The sequence below is a fragment of the Equus caballus genome, chromosome 15 (genome assembly GCF_041296265.1).
Source record: "Equus caballus isolate H_3958 breed thoroughbred chromosome 15, TB-T2T, whole genome shotgun sequence".
NCBI lineage: Eukaryota > Metazoa > Chordata > Mammalia > Perissodactyla > Equidae > Equus > Equus caballus.
Window position 1 is genome coordinate 15,794,875 of NC_091698.1, and position 19,272 is coordinate 15,814,146.

Genomic DNA, 19,272 nt, shown 5'->3' on the forward strand with positions numbered 1-19,272 from the left:
GAGGAGGGGACGAGTACGGCAGCGTCCTTCCAGCAGGCCTTGAATTCCACCCTCCTGCCCGGCGCCAGGCCACTCAAACTGCTGAGCAGCGAGGCTGACGACAGGCCCTTCATGAGCCGCCTGCTACCTCCCAGCTGCTCTCACCTTCGGGCCACACCCTTCGGCCTCTGCTCAGGCTGTTCCCTCAGCCTGGAAGGTGCTCCCTTCCCAGGGCTAAAGGCCCCCAGGAAGCCTCTGTTCCCATCCCTGTACCGGACTCCGAGTTCCCCCAGGCCAGGGCAGAACCTTCTGTCGCCACAGACCCCCCCCAGAGCCTAGCACTCTGCCTGGCTCCTATGCGTGCTCGTTGCAACAAATAGATAAGTGAGTGAGTGACTTCCAGCTAGTCGGCCTGGGAAGGCTCTAAGATCCGAGGCTCATGGCTGCCGGAGGACCACGAGCTTCTTCCCGTCTGAGCGCATCACTGCTGCTCGTGGCAGACGGCGGCCTCTGTCTTGGGGCACAGGAGTCCTCCTTCGATGACTTTCCCCCGGAGGTGCCCCGAGGGCTGACTGATCCATCCCACCTGGTGCTGAGGTGTTCACGAGGCCTCAAAAACAGGAAGCACCCATTGACAGACATGCCAGGTGGAACTGAATGGTTGTCTCAAGCACAAAATTAATTTTTTAAGTGTAAAAGTGTTAAATCCTACAGATCACCTTCTTAAAAGTCTTCCAAGATTTGGTTTCTACTCTGTGATTTGCAGGTGCTGCAAAGATTACTCCACAGGTTGTACCCAGTCCCTTCTTCAGGAGCTCTAGGCCCGAGTGCTTCGATGGGAACATCACCAGTGCGGCCACCTGCTGCACCTTCGGAAGACCGTGATCACCATAGTTTCTGCGTCCCAGGGTCCTGCCCATACCCTGGGGTCCTGCCCACACCCTGGGGTCTTACCCATACCCTGGGTGCCTCTAATCTTTCCAGCGGGGCGACTGGGAAGCGCTCATGCAGCCTGGGGTGTCCAGCACTTGATAGCTTCCCCAGGGATCTGCTTCAGACTAGGAGCTTCAAAGTCCATGTCCTTCCCAGGTCTCCTTGGCAGGGGTGGCCCTATTCTACCAGGGCACCCCGGGCAGATCCACCCCAAGCAGAACAGATCCTTGGCCGGCCCAGATGGACTGAGGTGATGGAAGAGTTCCTGGTGCTGTCCAGAGCTGTGAGCGAACCCCTGGATCAGCACTACCCCCAGCCCAGGCCTGTCCTTGGCCCCCTCCGCCCCGGCACAGGCGCCCGTGGAAGCGTTCCAGTCTGTCACTGTGGCTGGGTAGACCCAGTCAACCCAGTCTTCATGGCCCCCAGGCACACTGCTGGACTGTGCCCTACTGGGGAGTGGGTAGCTCTCCAGGAAGGTGGAGCTGCTGTGTGGCTGTGTGCCGGCAGCCCGCTCGTGGGGCAGCCCCTGCAGGGAACTGATACGGCCAGGGAGGTGAGCGGGAAGAGCATCGGGGAGAGCAAGCTGAGGAGGCTGCACTCTGGCAGAAGCTGGGGGCCCAGAAAGGAGCTCCAGCTCAGGAGCCAGTCTACAGAAAGAATCCCCACCCTGTCAGCACTGTGTCGCTCCAGAGGCCTCCCCACCAAGACTGGGCCACACAGGGCCAACAGGAAATACCTGCCTGGAGCAGGGCTGAAAGACCCAGCCCCACAGGCATAACCAGCAGAGGGCCAGCCTCCCAGGGATCTCCACATGGCGGTCGACATGCACAAGCTGGATTGGGCCTCTTCCTTCTCCACACTCAGGAACGCTGGGACACAAATCTCCCACCGTCCTGGGAGACAGCCCCCCACCCACCCCGCTCTACCTCGGTGCCAGGAGCCCATCAGTCACGGCTCTCTCTTGGGCATATGCTTGGAAGGGCCTGGACCAAATTTCAGCAGAGCTCGGCACGATGAAAGGAGGGAGGTGCTGAGGTGTCCGTCTCTGTGGACAGTGGGCTGGGAGCTCACTGCCTTTTCCCGAGGAGAATCCAATAACAGAAACAGCCCGGAGACTCCTGCCAATTACTTTCAAAAGTCCTTTCACTGCAGTTAGACACGTGCACATCTACGACGGGGTGACCCAGAAATAGATTTGAAGCCCATGATGTGCACTCAAAGTTGGTAAAATCTGTTGCGTTGTAGTCAAGGTGGGGGCAAGGGGAGGTGGCAGGGTGCTGCCAAGGCTCCCAGCCCGGGCGCACTGCAGACTCACAGCCACCACATGGGTTCACCTGAACCGCCACGGTCTGCTCTTCTGCCAGAAATGGCAACTGTGGACATTCTGCACGTACTACAAACTAGAGAAATGTAACTGGGGATGCAGGAGGAAAACATTAACAGGCTTTTTCAGACCAATGCTTTCTATTTTGCTTGGTTTGAAAGGTGAGAAATGAAAACACACATAACATTTGGAAGGAGGTCCACGTCTCCTCCGGGGTTCATGCTGATGACGGCTGCTGTACCTACAGACAGGTGTGCGCTTCACCCCACGAGGTCCGCTTCCTGCCTCCTTGGGAGCACAGCACGGATGGCTCCCCGCGCTGCGAGCAGTCCAGGGACAGGACGGTGCGGGCTGTGCACGTCTGCTGCCAGGCCGACTTGGGAACTGTCAGAGAGAAGCTGACAGGTCTGCTGCTGTCCCTCTGGGAGCAGGGCTTCCTTTCACCAAGGGGGCCCTTCCGGGTGTCCCCCGGACTGAGCTGTTCCTTGCTGAGGGAGGAGAACTGCTAACAGAGTGTAAGCCTCGAGTGAAAGCAAAATCCCTGCTAAGTGTCTACCAGGCGGATGTTGAGAGCAGGCCCAGCACTGGCTTCATTAGCAACACACGTAGGAGGGCAGACGGTGAACGCGACGGCTCTCCACACAGATTCCTGCAGGTCTGATCCTGCTTGGCGGCAGCCACGTTGAAGCCAGCCCCGTCTGCTCCGCGAAATAGAGAGAGGGAGTTTTCTGGCAAAGAACCAGAAATGTTCACAGAGCTATTATGGCTCTTCTCTCTCCAAGTCCACCACCAAGCGTTTTCTTAGCCGCTCAGAGGCCTGGGGGACCTGTCTTCCAGGAAGGACATCCAAGTGAGGGGGGGCCCACACCCTGACTTCTCTCTCCTGACCAGACCCAGATATCTCCTAACACGGCTGCCAGGTGGCAGGGAGCGGATCAAGACCTTAGTGATTTTCAGACAGACATGGACACGACATGCAGAGCAACCATTCCACGTCATGCCCAGGCCCTGCACTGGTCTCAAGCAGACGTGAGCTTTGCCGGCTGACAGCACAGCAGTAGTGGCTGAGACTGAGGCCTCCTCCACACCCGTGAGCTGGGAATAACACTCCTCTGGACCAGATGACACAGGCCCTGAGGAGGCCTCAGCCCAGACCCCGAGGCTCTGAGGACGTGCCTGGGCTCCTGCCGAGCACGGGTGGTGACCCGGTGGGCATGCCTTCAGGGGTCCTGCGTAAATGGCCTGTGTTGGCAACGCTGGTTCTGGTACTGTCCCCAAGGGACGGGAGAGGCTGTCCTCACTCTGAATACCCCACCTAGCGTTGAGGGTCCCACCCAAACCCTGCGCAGCACACTCTTCTCCAAAGACTGGCTTCCCATAGAAGGGTTTAACAAGAGCCACAAAATGTGGTAAAGCCAAGAGAGAACAAGAAGAAACTGCTCACACAGCAGGGCCCGTAAAGAGAAGGGCTCCCTGTGGACAGCTCGGCCCACACTGGCTGGCACGGCCGCGGGCAGCACACAGGCCCTGAGCACTGGGCACGGCCGTCTCCCTGGGCTCCATGCTGGCTTTTGCAGACTGGATATGAAGAAAGGGAGACAGCGTAGCAACAAACTTTTCATATAGATTACATGTAGAAACTATAATATTTTGGATATTGAGTTTAATAGATTATGCCATTAAAACGAATTTTACCTTTTAATTATATTTTTAAATTATTTTAACCTTTTAGAAGTGTAGCTCCTGGAAGATTTTAAATTAGACATGTGGCTTGAACTGTAGTTTTATTGAACAGCACGGCTTTGGAAATCTGGATTCTAATCCTGCCTAACCCAGGGTGTAGCTGGGTGGCAAGTGAGGTGAGTTCACTGGACTCACATTTCTTTTGTGAAACAAGCTCACTTTCCTTCACAGCTGAGAGAACAGCTGAAAACACTGTCCGCACCAACCACTAGCCAGCATCTTCCTCTCGTTTCTCCTCAGAAAACAGGCCTGTCTCGTGGTGGAACCGGTTGTGGACTGCACAAGGAGCACACACTGAAGTGAGGGGTGCTGTTTACACTGCACCTAAGCAGGCTTGTATACTTATTATGATAATATCCTGGCACATGGCAGTAAGTATGTTCTTTTAACAAGATGAGTGTATTACAGTGATTTTCCAACGGACGGCACTAAAGCATCTTGAGGAAGAGATGCCCTTTCTCAGATTTGCAAGAAGACTGCAGTGGGGCTCCTGTCCGCCCTCCCAGACCTGAGCCCGCCTGGGTCCCACAGCAAGGAGCGGCCGCTGCGCTGCTGCGCTCTCCACCTCTGTCACGCGCCTGGTCCCTCTGAGGGCAGGGCCTTGGGGCCTTCATTCGTCTTAACTGTACAAAGCACCATTGGGATCTGCTGCCAGAGTCCCAGTGAGCAGCCGGGCCAGGGCCAGGGCCAGCCCAGGATGGGCCACTTACCTTTTCATTTTTCTTCTCATCTGGTCTGTATCCTGTGCTGGGGGGGCTGGATGTCGACAGGCCACTGATGGGCCCCCCTCCGGCCTCCCCGTTGAGGTTGGCGGCGCTGACATTGGGAGGCGTGATGGCTGATGCTGCCGACGTGAGTGGGATGGCCGGCCGGGGGCACTGGGCTCCGATGACCGTCTGCGTCGGGGGCTGGTGGATATGCTGTGGGGACACCACAGAGTGGGGCCTGAGGCTGACGGCAGGCAGGCGGGAAGGGGAGTTCTGGGTGCACAGGGGTGACACTGTGGCGGTGGGTCGGTCCTGAGCCTGAGCTGAAGAGGGGGCAGCTGGAGCATGGGGTGAGAAAGAAAGAGGGTTGAAAGGTTATTTTGCAACCTGCAGTGCAATTGCAATGGACTCTTCCCTCGGCCTCGGCCACCCGGCGCCCACAGCCTTGCTCTGAAGTCTCTCCGGACAGGCCTGCAGACGTGCAAAAGCATCCCTGTCTTCCCAAAGCCCTGCCAGGCGCAGAACAGCCTCCCCAGGGGCCGCCGACCCTCCCCCAGGGGGCCATGCGTGTGGGCGCCTTCTCAGCGCTCTCGGAAGTCTTTGAACTGGTTTTCTCTGCTGTGATGAGCTAACACGCTCAGAAGATTTTTAAAAACACCTTTGTTAAAATGTTCATAAAAGTAAAGCCTGTGAAAGAATCTTGAAGAACCCTCCAAATGCCCCAAACTATTAGACCCCGCTGCCTGTAAGGGGATCATTTTCTGCAGCTCGACTCTGGTCAGTCTTGACCCCAGCACTGCGACAGCCCAGTCCTTGCTTCTCACCCTTGGCACCTGACAGGGCTGAGCCAGGGCCGGGCCTGCAGCCTGCTTTGCTGGGATGGACAATCCATCGCAGGAAGAAAGCAGTGGGGTTTCCCTCCACCGCAGCCTTGAGGGGAGCCGTGTGCCTCTCCCTCTGTGATCCACCTGCGGGGGTGGCCCTGTCTGCACGTGGAAGGGACAGAACTTCTGGATTCATAGAACAGGAGCCTCACAACTCTGAACCCACCCCCTTGCTGCCCGCAAAATGCTTCCTGAGGATGTCAGGAGTCTAAAGGCATAACATTTGCAACAATCTGCTGTTTGAAAAGATAAAGTTCTCTCTAGACACAGCACCATATGAAAATTAATCCTGCCACACCTCGTGTTAGCAATTTTGAAGAACTGTCTCCCAATTACAGATGAAAAAAATAGGGAGAGAGGATGCGCCACACCAGAGGGACAGCGACTCACAGCCTGCACTGCTCTGACCCAAAGGAGAGACACAGGCGGGGGCGGCAGACACCACGCCACACCGTGTCCACACCGCAACTCCGATTCAGCCATCTTTGCATTGTTACATCAGAGAAAAATCACGCTGTTGTTATTTTCCACCACCAGGATTTGTGGCATTCATGGCTTCAGCAACACGAAAAAAATTCGCGCAATAAAACAATATCCTCAGACCCCAAATACGCCTTGAATAGATAATAATACACTCATAAACCCTAACAGCTACTCCGCCCACCGCGCATGATGCCCCTCCCCCCCGTGAGGAGGCCTCCCGCCTTTCGGAAGGTTGTGGGAAGAGCATCGGGATCTAATTACACGATCGTGGGTCTCCGGGATTCAGGCCGCGTCCTGGTTTCCAGGAGGTAAAATATATAAAGGCTGATCTATGATTTTAAAAAACTACTCAGGGTTTGGATGGGTTTGGATCCTCCCTCAATGTGGCTCCACGTTTCAAAAGGAGGAGGAGCCAGTGGAGTCATTTAATCACCCGGAGGCGACCTGGTGACTCAGGCAGTGCTCCTGGGGCCATTTATCTGCCCATCTCCTGCATTTGCATTCTCCCTCACACCAGCCCACCGGCCCCTCGACAGAAGTGACAGCTCCGCTGGGGAAGGGCAGTCACCCTTGGGCCCAGGGCTCAGTCTGTAGGGCTGTTGCAGCTTCTCCCTCCTGAGGGCCCTGCCAGCTCACCTCCACCTCCGGCTGGCTCCCACGTGAATGCACGTCACCTTGCTGAACCCCATGCAAAGAAGAGAGGGCGTTCCAGAAAGTGCTAAGCCTGTCTGCCATGTGTTCTCTCTGATGCCATCTCCTAACCTCTCCCCTTTCCTTCCCCTCAGCCACTCCAGCCCTGTCTGGTCCTCACACAGGCGAGTCTCTCACCTGAGACTTGGTGCCAGACTGTCTGTCTACAGACTGCTCTTCCCCCAGAGGGCTGCCTGGTGGGACCCTCGCTGCCTCCAGTCAGCCTGGCCACCTTCTCAGAGTGGCCTGCCCCAACCAACCACTGAGCAATGCCACCTGCCTCTGGGGTCTCGGCCCCTCTTGCCTGTTCTAATTTTCCTCTTCTCCCAAGGCACTCATCTCCTTTTAGTGGTCTGTGTATCTCATATCGATGTTCATGTTGGTTCCCCCACCCCTACAGTGTGAGCTCCCCGGGGGGACAGCTGCTGCTTCGTTCACTGACACATTCCAAAGAGCAGGACCAGTGGTTGGCACGTAGTGGGTGCTTCATAAACTTTTTGAATGAATGAACCAGTCTTTAAGAAAAGAGAACCTCAGCTGCAACATCTCTGCAGATTCCACAGAACTAAACAACTGGAGAGAAAGAAACACCCATGAGAAAGAGCAGCATGGCTCATGCACTGGCTGGTGGGAGAATCTCAGGTTCCACTGACCTTCAGTAGCATTTACCCTCAATTTCACCCACCCCTCATCACCCAACCTTTTGCTGACCTAGACTACATCCCTCTAGTGACCCTACGGGTTAGCAATGCCAAAGCAACCTCGTCGACAGACGTAGGCTGTCTGAGAAACTGCTACAACTGCTCAGTCTGGTCCCCCTTTCCTCTCTGTAAACCTTCAGCGTGCTTCAGTAACTCTGGTCCTTGGTCCTGTGAGCCCTCACGCAGTCCACTGTTCTGTCCCCAGGACCTAGAAACGGTCCTGGCACCCAGTGGGGGCTTTATAAAGAGTAGCTGAATGAATAAATGACCTACTTTATCATCAACTTTGTCCTTCCCTTACTCTCAAGTCTCTCACTTCCGACCTTGTGGATGAAATGAATACTGGAGACCCCCACGACTTCAGGCCAACCTCTGTCTCAACTCAGCCACATCCAGACCACCCTCCCTCCAGTCTGCAGGACACAGGGTCTCCCCAGTTAACCCCTTCACCCTCTTCTTGACACTTCCCCCTGGCTCAGCCTCTGCTCTCCTGCATTCAACTCCTCTATTGGCTCTCCTCCTGTAATTTACTAACCAAGTCAAGTCTCTCCCATTTGAAAAACAGTCCTCCTTCTGTACTTTGTGTTCTTCTGGCTAGTAGCTCCTTTTCTTGCTTTTCTTTCTACCTAACAATCTTGAAATAGTGTCTACACTGGCTCTTTCTTACTTTTCATTCATTTCTTTGTATGATCAGTATTTGCTTTCATCGCAGTTTTCGTCTCGGCTCTGTGTTCTGGATCAATTTCTTTGTACAGCTTTCCAGTGTCACTAATTCCATCTTCACCTGTGTCCAGTCTACAGTTTATGTCACCCATGGATGTTTTGAATGTAAATAAATATATTTTTCTCTTTCCAAAATTCCAAGTTTGTTCTTTTTCATGTCCAGCAGTTTCTGACTCATAGCTATCCATCTGTTATCTTTTTTCTTCATAACCCCCTGATTTTCTTTTTTTTTGGGGGGGGGGTGTTATTCTTTCTTCTTCCTCTTAGAGATCTTAAATACACTGATAGCAAACACTTTTTCAGATTTCTCTCTCATTTCCCTCCCATTTCTTCGCTTTATTGCTCTCTTTCATGCATTAGTTCTCCCCCTGTGCTCTGAGATTTGAGTGTGAAGCTCATCTTGAGCGTGAGCGCCTTATTGCTGCGGTTTCCTCTCTTTGCTCACCTCTCTGGGTCTGGCAGTTCTCTCACTGCTTCTCTCTGGCTCTGCCCTGCAGGGATGGTGCTGATCTAGTCCCCAGGCCAGAGCCAAACAGCTCCGTGACCAGGTGGGACTCTCTGTTCTCGCCCAGACCCAGGCAGGGGCTCAGCATCCATTGTTCCCTCGGAAGTGGCTGCAGCTGCTGGAACCAGCGCACTCGGCTCTGGGCCTCTGACACTTACTAGGGCCTTCTTGTCCATATTCTCCTGCAGGAGCTGAAAGTCAGCCAGCACCACCTCCTTTTGGTCCTGGAGCCTGGCAGGCCAGCGCTTCAACCCCACTTGGTATTGTGTGTTCCATTTTGTTTAGACCCATAGAGTTGACTTTTCAAAAATTTAAAAACAAAGCTCTCTGTGTTTAGAACAGAGAAAGTAGGGGATTTCTACATAAGCTCACTCTTCCGTACTGTCCAGGAGTCCTCCATTCGCCTCTCCGTCTACTGAAACACGGTTTCTCACCCATCATCCCACCAAATATTACCTGGACAAGATCAATATGATTCTACCTGTCACCAAATTTAATGCACAGTTTTCTGTCTTCAGAAAAAGTATCTGTTAATCTAGTTGTTTATCTTGACACTAGTATCACATTGACTTGATTACTGTAGCTTTACAATATGTCTTGAAATCAGTGTTACACTTCCAACTTTGTTCTTCTTTTCAACGTTGTTTTTGGCTATTCTGGGTCCTTTCATGCCATATGAATTTGAGAACCAGATGCCAGTTTCTACAAAAATGTTGGGTGGGACACTGGTATTCGATTGAATCTATAGGTCACTGCTTGGAGAATAAACACCTTAACAATATTGTCTTCTCATCCATAAATAAAGTATATTTGTCTACTTATTTAAGTATTCCTTCAATTCTCTTAGCAATATTTTGTAGTTTTCAGTGTACCGGTCTTCCTCACCTTTGGTCAGACTTATTCCTAAGTCATTTACATTTTTCGATGCTATTAAAATTGGTATCTTTTCTTAAATGTCAATTTCTAATTATTCATTGCTAGTATGTAAAAATACAATTGATTTTGTATATTGATATTGTATCCTGAAACCTTGCTGAACTCATTTACTAGCTCTAAAAAAAGCTTTGTGTGTGTGTGAGTGTGGATTCCTTAGGGTTTTCTATATAAGAGATCACGCCACCTGCAAACAAAGATAGTTTTACTCCCTCCTCTCCAATCTGCATGCCTTTTATTTCTCTTTCTTAACTTAACTGCTCTGGCTAGAACGTACAGTACAATACTGAGCAGAAGTGGCAGGAGTGGACATCCTTGTCTTGATCCTGATCTCGGGGGAAAGTTTCCAGTCTTTGACCATTAAGGTCTGATGTTGGCCGTGGGTTTCAGAGATGCCCTTTAGCAGGTTGAAGAAGTTCACTTCTATTTTCTCATTTTCTGAGAGTTTCTATCAGAACTGTATGTTGAATTTTGTCAAAAATTTTTTTCACATCTATTGGACTGATCATATTATTTTCATTTTTTAGTTTGTTAATACAGTGAATTATATTGATTGCCAAGTGTGTAATGAGACCTGGAATTCCTGGGATAAACCCTACTTGGTCATGATGTATTATCCTGTTTATTTATTGCTCTATTTGACTTGCTAAAATTTTGTTTAGAATTTTTACATTTATGTTTATGAGTGATAGTCTGTAGATTTATTTTCTTTTTAATGTCTTTGTCTGGTTTTGGTATGAGGGTAATGCTGGGTTTATCGAAAGAGTTAGAAAATATTCTCCCTTCTTTTCAATTTGCTGGAAAAGTTTCCATAGAATTGTTATAATTTCTTCCATAACCATTAGGTAAAATTCACCAGTGAAGCCACTTAGGCCTGGAGTTTTCTTTGTGAAAGGTTTTTAACTAACTCAATTTCTTTAATAGAAATAGGCTTATTCAGGTTACTTACTACTTCTTAAGTTTATAAATTTGTATATTTCAAGAAATTTATCCATTTTGTCTAATTTGTTGAGTTTATTAGCATAATATTTTTTATAATAATCCTTTATTATCCTGTAGAATCTTAAGTGATGTCCCTTCTACTATTCCTGGTATTGATAACTTTCGTATTCTCTCTTTATCCCTCTGGCAGGAGGTTTATCAATTTTATTATTGATTTTTTCAGTGAACCCAATTTTGGTTTCATTGATTTTTCTCTATTGTTTTTCTGCTTTCTATTCCATTGATTTCTGCATGATCTTTTCCTTTGTGGTTCCTTTCTTCTTTTTATTCTAGTTTCATAAAGTGAAACTGAGGTAATTGATCTGAGAACTTTCTTTTTTTTTTTCCTAATACAGGTGTTTAGTGCTATAAATTTCCTCTTAAGTACTGCTTAAGTGGCTTCCTACCAATGTTGACATGCTGTGTTTTCACTTCACTCAGTTCAAAATGCTTCTAATATTACTTTTGATTTCTTCTTTGATCCATGGGTTGTTTTGAAGTGTGCCATTTAGTTTTCAAATATTTGGGGATATCTTTGTGTTATTAATTTCTAATTCACTCTGTTGTAGTCTGTGTAACCTGAATCCTTTTAAATTTATCGAGATTTAAATATTTTGGCCAAGAATATGGTTTATCTTGGGTAAGGGTTCTGTGTGTACATGACAAGAATGTGTAGTTTGCTGTTGTTAGGTAAAGTACTCCAAAAATGTCAATTAAGTCAAGTTGTTATAGTATTGTTCTAATGTTCTACATTCTTACCAATATTATGTCTACTTGCTCTCTAAGTTATAGAGAGAAGGATTGAAATCTATGACTACAATTATAGATTTGTCTATTTCTCCCTGTACTTCTACCAATAATCACTTATTGACATATTTTGAAGCTCTGTTATTCAAGGCATAAATATTTAGTCCTTTTGATGAACTGACCCCTTCAACATTATTAAATTGCCTTTTTTGTTAATAATAATATTCTTTGTTCTGAATTCTACTCTGTCTGCTATTAATATAACCACTCCAGATTTCTTTTGATTAGCAAGCCTGGTACAGTCCATCCTCATTATTTACAGATTCCATATTTGCAGACTCACCTACTAGCTAAAATGGATTTGTAACCAAATGAGTACCTGTGGTGCTTCTGTGGTCATTCCCAGACATGCACAGATGAGCAAAAAATCTGAGTCACTGATGCTGAAGTGTAACAGGATAGCACTCTGCTTTCTCGTTTCAGTTCATACAAGGATGCCCAGGAAAGAGACGGGAGGCGGCAGGCAGCGCAGTGCAAGAAGGTCCAGCTCTGCGGCCAGTTGGACGGGTTTGAATCCCAGCTTTGTCACCTGTTAGTGGGGTGGCCTCAGGCAAGTCACTTAACACTTCTAAACCTCACTTCTTCTTTAAAAAAAAAAGAATCTACCAGGATAAGTTGTTTCTAGTATTTAAGATTATAATCTATGTGAGATACACACGCGCACACACGCACCTATTTCACTTAGGAGCAATAGTTCAATATTCACTAATTCAGTGTTCATGGAAACTTTATAGAACATAACTACAGTGAATAATGAGAATCAACTGTGTATCTTGTTCCATCCTTATACTTTTAACTTATTTGCCTTTTTATGTACTTTATATATATTTTAATATTAAAATCTGTTTCCTGTTCACAGCATATGGTTCAATCTTTTTTTTTTAATAATAACTGACAATCTCTGCATTCTACTTGGGACTATTTATACCATTTACATTTAATGAGATTATTTATATGACTAGCTTTAAATCTACAATTTACTACATGTTTTGTATTTGACCCATGTATTCTTTGTACCCTTTCCTCTCTTTTGGATTAACTTGAAGTTTTTGTGATTCCACTTTATTTCCTCTGTTGGGTCATTTGCTGTAACTCTCCATTTTCATATTTAGTGGTTGCTTACATCTTTAGTTTATCGTAGTCTACCTACAAGTGTTCCCATAACTCTTCAGATATAGCATAAGAATACTTACACCACCCCAATACAGTATACAGCATATACTTCTATTTCTCCTGTCCCAACCTTTGTGCATTTGCTATTATACACTTTACTTTTACATATGTTTTCAATTCCAAACCATGTTGTTTTTATTTTTTTAAATGGTTATAATTTAAAGATATCTAAATAATAAGAAAAAATCTTACATATTTATGTAGTTACCATTCATTCCTTTGTAAAGACCCACATTTCCATTTGGTATCAATTTCTTTCTTCCTAAAGAACTCTAACATTTATCATAGTGTGGGTCTATTAATGATGGAATCTTTTAGCTTTACAATGTCTGAATAATTCTTTATTTTGCTTTCATTTTTGAAAGATATTTGTGCTGGGTATAGAATCCTAACTTGACAGATTTCTTTCTTTCAGTTCTCCACTGCCTTCCCACTTGAAGTGTCCCTGACAAGAAATCTGTCATTGTTATTTTTTTCACACTTTACATAATGTATCTATTTTCTCTGGCTGCTTTTAACATCTTCTTTATCACAGACTTTGAACAATTTGACTAGATTTTGCCTTGGTGTAGTTTTCTCCATGTTTCTTGTGCTTGGGATTCACCAACTGTTGTTGATTTGTGAGCTTGTAGTTTTCAACAAATTTAGAACAATTTTGGTCATTATTTCTTCAAATAATTTTTCTGTCATGCCTCTTTCTCCTCTACTTTGGGGACTTTAATCTCACGTATATTAAGCCACTTGAAATCTTCCCATTGCTCGCTGATGATCTGTTCAATTTTTTTTTTTTGAGGAAGATTAGCCATGAGCTAACATCTGCTGCCAATCCTCCTCTTTTTGCTGAGGAAGACTGGCTCTGAGCTAACATCCATGCCCATCTTCCTCTACTTAATATGTGCGATGCCTGCCACAGCATGGCTTGCCAAGTGGTGCCATGTCCACACCTGGGATCCAAACCAGCGAACCCCAGGCTGCCGAAGAGGAACATGTGAACTTAACTGCTGCACCACCAGGCTGATCCCCTCTATTCATTTTTTAAAGTTCTCTTTTATCTCTGTGTTTCATTTTTCAGAGTTTCCATTGTTATATCTTAAAATTCACTAACATTGTCTTCAGCAGTGTCTGACCTGCCATTAATTCCATCAAGTATATTCTTGGTCTCATGCACTATAGTTCTTATTTCTAGAAGTTTGATTTGGGTCTTTTAAATATCTCCCATGTCCCTACTTAACATTCTAAGCATATAGAATGCAATTATGAAAAATGTTTTAAGGTCTTTGTCTGCTAATTCTAACTTCTGTGTCAGTCCTGGGTTGGCTCTGATTGCTTTATCACTCTATTGCCCGTTACGTGTTCCTGCTCCTTTTCATGCCTAGGGACGACAGCACTGACAGCACTGGTCCTTCTTTCATTTTTCCTGGCTTTGGGTAGTTTCCTCACATGCACATGCTGACTAGTTCGCAGTATACTACTCAACAGGGATGCTCTGCATCCTCTGGGCTTTCCCTCCCTGTGCCACAGCCTGGAACTTCTCTCCAGGTGTGTATGCTGGGCCCATCTCTTTGTTTCCCATCTCTCGCACATCACTGTTCTTGGCTTTCTAACATCTGCCGTCTTGCAAACTGTCATTTTATATATTTGTCTGTTGTTTTTTAGTTGTTTCCAGTGGGAGGATAATCCTGTCCTCATTACCTTAAGCAGAAGTCTAGCTTTATCTTTTAGACACAAATATCCGATTACATCTACTATTTAAAACCCTCTAAGGTGCTCCACTGCCCTTAGGATAAAGACTGAAATTCTTCGACGTGGTCTACAGAACCTTCATGCTCTGCCCCTGTTTACCCTTCAGCGCCACCTCAAGGCCCTCATCCCCTTGCTCTCTCGCCCTCCTCTTGCTCTCTCGCCCTCCCACGCTGGCCTGCTTTCGGTTCTGTGGCCCCAGCCTCTGCCCGCATCAGCTTCTCCCATGGCTGCACTGTCACCTTACCCCTGCAGAGGCTACGCTCTACTCATCTCTGAGATCTAAAAGGAAATGTTGGCTCAGCAGAGAAACTGTCATCAAAACACTATACTTCTCCTTCCATGGCTTTTGTCTGAGTTTATCAAACTAACTAAAGTTACCCCAGTAAGGGCTATGGTCTTTCTCAACACATGGCTCTGTCCTTGCTGGTCCCTCTGCTGGGACTCTTTCTCTGCTTTGTCTCCTCAGATAGTTCCTATTTGCCCTTGAGGAATCAAGGCAGCATCACCTCCTCTTGAAAACTTTCCACAAACCCCTCCCTATTTCTCTCCCACTTTCCTCCCCAGTCTGAACGCGATCTCTCTCCTGCATGCTTTAGTACCCTACAGATGCCTCCACCACAGTGTTTTCAAAACTCTCTTATAAGAACTGGTTTTCTTATCCTTCTCTCTAAGTGGGGTTAGAAATGGGGTCTATCTGGTTCTTCTCTGTGTTTTCAGACCCTAGCAGACTGCCTTGTGTGTCTCTAGCTCTCTTTCAGTGCTTTTATGCTGGTGAACACACAGCTGCACAGGGCTCTCGCCCCTGCCAGACACTGATATGAGGATGTCTGGACCCCAGCACTTTACAGTGAGAGCTCTGCCCTTGGGAAAAGGAGCTACATTAATCAAGTAGAACAAATCATATTGGATGTTATGGGCAATGCAATTACACCTTTGTGAGACTGCCTGCCTTTAGCTCGAGATGAGAACATTGATGAAACACTTCTCAACCGCCTGGGCTGGGTTTGCTGGAATGGGCAATTATTGCACGAACAATCCATTACTTGTACTGTCAACAGTGTTTTTTCTCTCTTGAAATGCAGAGTGAAGTGGAAAATGCTGTGGGAACTCAGTGGCATTTAATTCACTGGTATGACGCCACAGGAGCCATTCTTTAACGTGGCTGTGACAGCAATAGTGTGGGGACAGCATTAGGTTGGAATGCACTGGGAAAGCTGTTTTACCCATCCTGTGCCTCACGCTTCCCATATGTAAAATTAAACTGCTGGAAGAGAATGCTTGTCACACCGTGGTGGTTACTATGGTGATTGATGACTGAGGCGCAATGCGGTACTGCCCTAGCCATGCCCATTTCTTTTGATTCTGCTTGTTATTTCATGGAGGGAGAAATGACTGGCAGGCCCCATTTTCTTCTTTGAATTGAGGAAGTTGCTAGGAAGGTGTGGCATGGAAAGGCCATTATACTGGCATTTTGTGCAGATAACCCAGGGCTGACATGCTGGGCTGTTCACTCTCAGAGGGACAGGGCTGCCGGAACCTTCTCTGTCATAGCACACAGGAAACTCTTGTATGACATGCTGGGGTAAGTGGGTGAGATGTGCATAACGAGAAGGGACCTGGTGGGACGTTAGCTTCCAGGGCCCGGAGATCAGTATCTCTGTGTACTTCTGACCCAGCTGAGCACATCAGCAAGCTCTGCGGTGCACTCACTGGGTCACTTGGCTACTACAAGGCTGTGTTCCCAGCTACAGGCTCCCAAGAACCACCATCAGGTGAGCTTGAGCCATGCCAGGGCACGGCTAAGAAGGTAGTGGTTGGGGCCAGAGATGGGACACCGGGTGATACTGCTGCAGAGCTCTTTCAGTAAAAGACAACTAGCTCCTCCCCAGGGCCCTGCAGGCAAGAGCTGCAAAGACACAGAACTCACTCTTGGCTAATTTAAACAAAAAAGAGATATATGAAAGACTCTTAAGTGCTCACAGTCTGGGGTGGCAGAGGCAGTCCTGGAGGCTCTGTGACACTTCCTTGGTGCAGACCCACCACTGCTGGACACAGGCACTACCCAGCATGAGGCTGGGCAGTGGGCATCAGACCCACCCTGCACCCACGGAGGATCAGGCTATAGACCCTAGAATTGCACCCTGCACCCACTGACAGTTGGGTACAGGACCCGAGAAGTCCAGCCTGCACCCACTGACAATCAGGCACGGGACCCACGAAGTCACGCTGCTTCCCCTGAAAAGCTAGATGTTTTCTCTACCACCTTCATCCCCAAAAGGCATCCACGTGGCCTCTCCTGTTGTCTTCCAAATGGAAGTCATGTGCAGGTGTATCTGTCCCCAGTTTAGATCACAAGTCTGCAGGGTACTTGCAAGGCAGGCTAGAAGAGCAGGGTCTGCCTTCCACCAGGGATGGCAAGATTCACACATGGGATGTGAGCCCCATGTCGGGAGGCTGTCCCAAATCAGCCAGCGGGCCACAGTGTGACCAGCACCCACTGTACCTCTCAAAACTGCATGTCATTAACTTCCCCCACAAGCCAGTCCCTTCTAGTCTCTTCTAGGTCAGGGAATGCCATCGTCATTTTCCCAGTCAACTGGTTCCAGAAACCTGGAAACAGGACGTGGTTCCTTGCTTTCCCTGAGCACTTCCATCCAGTCCATCCCCAAGTCATAACCATCCTGCCTCCTAAATATCTTGTTATTTTGTCCCAATTCTGCAACCTCACTCACTGGGTCCAGGCCCATTGCCATCTCTCACCTGAGCACAGCAACACCTTTCTAGTGGCTCCTGGCCTCAGGCTGTGCCACGCCAACTCCTCCTCCAGCCATGCCTGGTGATATTGGTAAGGTGTCATCCCTCTGGCTTAAAATCCCTTGGTGGGTCCCCACTGCCTTTAAGTGAGAATACACCCCTAGATCGTTGGTAACAATTTATGTTGACTTTTTTGACTCTCATGCATTGAGTACTCTAATAATATTCTTATTTCTCTAACAGAGAATAAAAATAGCTAAATGTACTGAATACATACTAGAGAAGCCATTCTGGATGGTTCTCACACAACGTCCTCAGAGGTAAGTGCCATTCTACAGAGGAAGAAACCGAGGCCGTGGCAATTACGGCAGCCCCAGCATTCAAACCCAGGTCTGCCTGCCTCCCTGCTCCCGTCCCAACCAGGCATCTGTTTGCTCTGTCTTTACTGAATTGCTTGCAGCTGGCTGAGCAAGAATGCGCTTGCTCCCACTTCTGTTGGTCTGACTATCCTCTCCTCCAGCTTCAGAGGGTGCCCTTCTTTGTGTTCCTGCCTGTTACTTTGCTGCTCCTTGTGGGATGGACCTCTGTGAGAAGGCTTTCCCATCCTCCCAGCCTCCATCACATGCCACCCTCCTGCACAGCCGCACGGCCCTCCCAGACAGCTGCTCAGTCCGTGAGAGCGGAGAGCAGAGACGGGTCCTGTTTTGTTAGCAGGCACGCTGACTGAAACGGACCACACTCTACAACACTCAGGCTGGTTTATATCACATTCAGGGTTCCCTCAAGGGCTCAGCAACTCTTCCTGCCGCGTGCAAGCCCGGACTGGCATCAGCATGGCAATGTGCAGGCCACCTTCCCCAAGGAGTAATCAGGTGAGCAAGTGGCATCTAACCCCCCCCCCCCATCACAGGGACTTGGGGGAAAATACGGCCCTGGCTGCGCTAAGTCCCATCTCCACTTTTCACACTCAAGAAGACGCTTTCTGGAGCACCTGTAAAGGGTCATCTTCTGGTTGGCTAGATTCTAAGAAACAGTGTATTTTATTGCTCCAAAGAATTCGTGTTTGTTTTGTCCTTTGAGCCTTACTTTGAGAAGGGAGAGGATTTCTGAGAGTCAGGTTGGGGTGTGTCATTTAATGAAATTCAGAGTTCCATCCCCCTGTCCGCTGTTCCCTTCACTGCACAGTGACAATGTCACTGGTTCTGTGGTTTCAGGAGGTCACTGGAGTGGGCTCCCAGGAGCATCACGTAAGTCAAGCTCCAGTAGTTCTTATTAGCTCAGTGTTAAGCTTCCAAGTAAGATGTGTTTACCTTCTCTAGGCCTTTAAGATCCGCCCCATGATTTCTCTTCATCTCACACCACACTGGGAGCAAGCTGGATTTTCTTAAATTATGTCAGCCTGGCTATTGATCAAGTTGGCATGAAGGTGAAGGATTAATGACCGGCACTCTTTCTAGCCTCAGAGCATTTCAGAAAGGGAACACCCAGGATCTGGGTCTCAGTCCCAGCCTGGTCAGTGAGATGCAGCCTAACTGGGAAAGCCTTAAGGGCCTGGCACGGGGAAGGCCTGTGCAGCTGAGGCACCCCTGCTCACGGGGGCATCCGGAGGCACCAATGTTAATCCTATTAGTCCACGCAGTCCTCTTGCTATAATGAAATGTATAAATATTTGTGAATTCTCTAATCCATTTCAGCTGCCAGGATAGGGTAATATGATAAGTCAATAAATTTCCCAGAGATCAGCAGAAGCTTGTGATTCTGATAAGCAAATACAATTTGCCCCACCATGGACTGCTTGAGACCTGGGCCAAAATGTTTCTCACATTTTGTGTCCCTGAGATACTCCCTTGTCAAGTTTTTCAGCAGAGTGAGATCCCCGGGGGTCTGGTGCGTACCTGTGGGGATAGTGCTCCGGGCCTGGCTGGCCGCCGGCTGTGTTGAGTGCCGCAGACAGCTGCCCATCGCGGGAGAGGCCGCCTGGTGCTGGGCCTGGGCCTGGGGTGTGGTCAGGGGAGGGGTGGGCCTGGTGGCAGTGGCTGGGCTGCTCAGACTTCCACCGCCTGGGTGGATGGTTGCGGCCATCCCTTTGGCCAGTGGAGACCCTCCAACCACATTATTCCGGGGTGGCCCAGCCCCTCCTACGGGAACCCTGAGGGAACAAAGCAGAATTAAGTCAGGCGAGGGCACAGACGGAACCAGGCCACACAGG

General features: G+C 48.4%; 1 protein-coding gene across 3 annotated transcripts in view; it reads right to left on the bottom strand.

The window, feature by feature from the left end:
• The window catches only part of SH3RF3 (SH3 domain containing ring finger 3), a 344,795-nt gene that overhangs the window by 52,475 nt on the left and 273,048 nt on the right, over positions 1-19,272 (bottom strand). For all 3 annotated transcript variants that reach the window (XM_023618447.2, XM_023618448.2, XM_070234980.1), the window contains 2 exons: positions 18,959-19,212; positions 4,690-5,024 (listed from right to left, as the gene is read on the bottom strand). In XM_023618447.2, coding sequence (XP_023474215.1) covers positions 4,690-5,024; positions 18,959-19,212 — 589 coding nt within the window. The remainder of the gene's footprint in view (positions 1-4,689; positions 5,025-18,958; positions 19,213-19,272) is intronic.